The sequence below is a fragment of the Formica exsecta genome, unplaced genomic scaffold (assembly GCF_003651465.1).
Source record: "Formica exsecta isolate Colony F162 unplaced genomic scaffold, ASM365146v1 scaffold318, whole genome shotgun sequence".
Taxonomy (NCBI): domain Eukaryota; kingdom Metazoa; phylum Arthropoda; class Insecta; order Hymenoptera; family Formicidae; genus Formica; species Formica exsecta.
The window spans coordinates 710,506-712,531 of record NW_021850434.1 but is presented as its reverse complement, the minus strand read 5'-3'; the positions used below and the strand labels follow the sequence as shown (position 1 = coordinate 712,531).

The 2,026-nt window shown below is 39.7% G+C and overlaps 1 protein-coding gene across 1 annotated transcript in view; it reads right to left on the bottom strand.

The window, feature by feature from the left end:
• The window catches only part of LOC115237994 (paired box protein Pax-6-like), a 16,452-nt gene extending 14,484 nt beyond the window's left edge, over positions 1-1,968 (bottom strand). Inside the window, exon 1 of the mRNA XM_029811455.1 lies at positions 1,488-1,968. Within this exon, the coding sequence (XP_029667315.1) occupies positions 1,488-1,968 (481 nt within the window). The remainder of the gene's footprint in view (positions 1-1,487) is intronic.
• Positions 1,969-2,026: the final 58 nt, after the last annotated feature.

Sequence of the window (2,026 nt, the reverse complement as noted above, 5' to 3'; positions counted from 1 at the left end):
TGTTGATTAAAATTTCATAAAGCTCTCTCTTTCCGAGATTTTTATGTGTTTTAAGAAGCGTGAAATGGTCCAATTATTGTTAGCTGGGAGACAAGCCCTGTACAGGTGCTCGGCTGTACAGGTGTTCGATGTTAATTGCGGTTGCCATCCTGCATCGAAAGGTTCGCGCGGCGAAAGATCGTGAGGCGATTCATAATTCAATTAGTTACTTGGTTATCTCTCATCGAGAAACAGATATAATCGATACATTCATTTGTCGTTGCGCGTATCGCATGTTTAACTTTCACGCTATCAGGAACGTATAATGATTAAATGTTTATTAGTTGCATAATGAAGATGATTTTTCACTCTTCTGCGACCTTTGAATGCAAATAAGAAACCTGATTCAATCCATATTTTATTTTGTTGACTTTATTAGAGATTGTCTTTCATGACTGGAGATAAAAATTAATATGTATATTACTTAATGATATGAGCAAAATATATCATATAATTATATTATAACGATATCATATAATCTACTATAATTAATAATACAATATATATATAACAAAATATATAATTAATAAAACAAGACACTGTTTTTGGAATTTAATTTACTTAACAGCATTTCTCGGTGAAAAAAAGTCGAGATTTATCTTAAAAATCAATATGATAATAATTCAAAGAAAATTTGACAATATCCATGTTATCAGAAATATTATTTTACCTCGTTGATCTCACAGAATTCTCGTCGTTTTCACGTACTCGTTATTTCGATTTCATCGATTATTGTCTCTATCTTCGATAGTCCCGAAAGTGTATTCAGGTGTTCGGATGAGGTCTGTTAAACAACGGTTTTAAATTTGAATAACGCCGTCGTGCAATTTTGTTATAATAAAGTGCATGAAACACGATTGTAAATAGTGACGCTGCGTGTGACGTATCCCGTAATTATCGATTTATTGCGGCACAACGGAATTAATTAGCTCTTCATTGCTTACACACGCGCGTTCCTCTTATCTTAGATATCCGAAACTGAAGAATGGTATTATAATTAGTATGGAAACATACAGAATATTTTCTATAACAGAAGCGATTGCGTATTACTGTTAGCGGGTATCAGAATTCGCTTCAGCCTATAACGAATATAGTTATTGCGACAAATCAAAGTGAAATCATGCAATTCGATGAAAATATTTGCCTTATCATGATTCATTCCGAACGTTCAGCGTGAAGAAATTATTTTAACGAGTTCAATGCACCCGAAGATCTTCTTTGTTATCAAACGATTAATGGGATAATATTTGCACGCATATGAAACACACAGTAGCTGTTTTAAACGATCATTTATTCGATGACTGCAAATCGGTTAACTGAGCTACTGTGTGAGAAAAACTCGACAAAAGAAAGAGACTCGTGAAAGATATTGTGGAATGAGACTCGATGATTAATAATCGGGTTCGATTCGATTCGAGTTTTACGAGTATCTGAATATTCCTACTTACCATCGATGAGGGAGACCGGTACGTTCATCTGCTGATGATGATGCGCCGCCGGATGCTGATGATGATGCGGTGGATGGATCTGCAGCAGATGCGATCTCGTCTGGGAGAAGGTCGGTGACGGTGGTTCCCAAGGTCGAGCGACACCGGTGCTGACGGGGACGTCTTCATCCTGACAACAAAATTTGTCGCTCGCGCCCGAGGTGGTTGTGCCGGCGCAATTCGCGACCCCATGTCCATCATTGTTGTTGTTATTGCTAATTTCCCCGTTATTGTTGTTGTTGCCGCTGTTATTATTATTGTTACTATTATTGCTGTTCGCCAGACGCGTGGTGGTCGCGCCCGTCGCAGGGCTACCACTACCACTAGCACTTCCACTGACACTACCACTGCCAATGCCGTCGACCTGCACCATTTCGCTGTCGATCGCAGCAGCCGACTTGGCAGTACCAGGAGGGGTCGCGACGCCGCCACCGATCATCATCACCAGACAATCTCACCTCCTCCCCCTCCACGCTCAGCGCAATGGCTCCTCCCTCTCC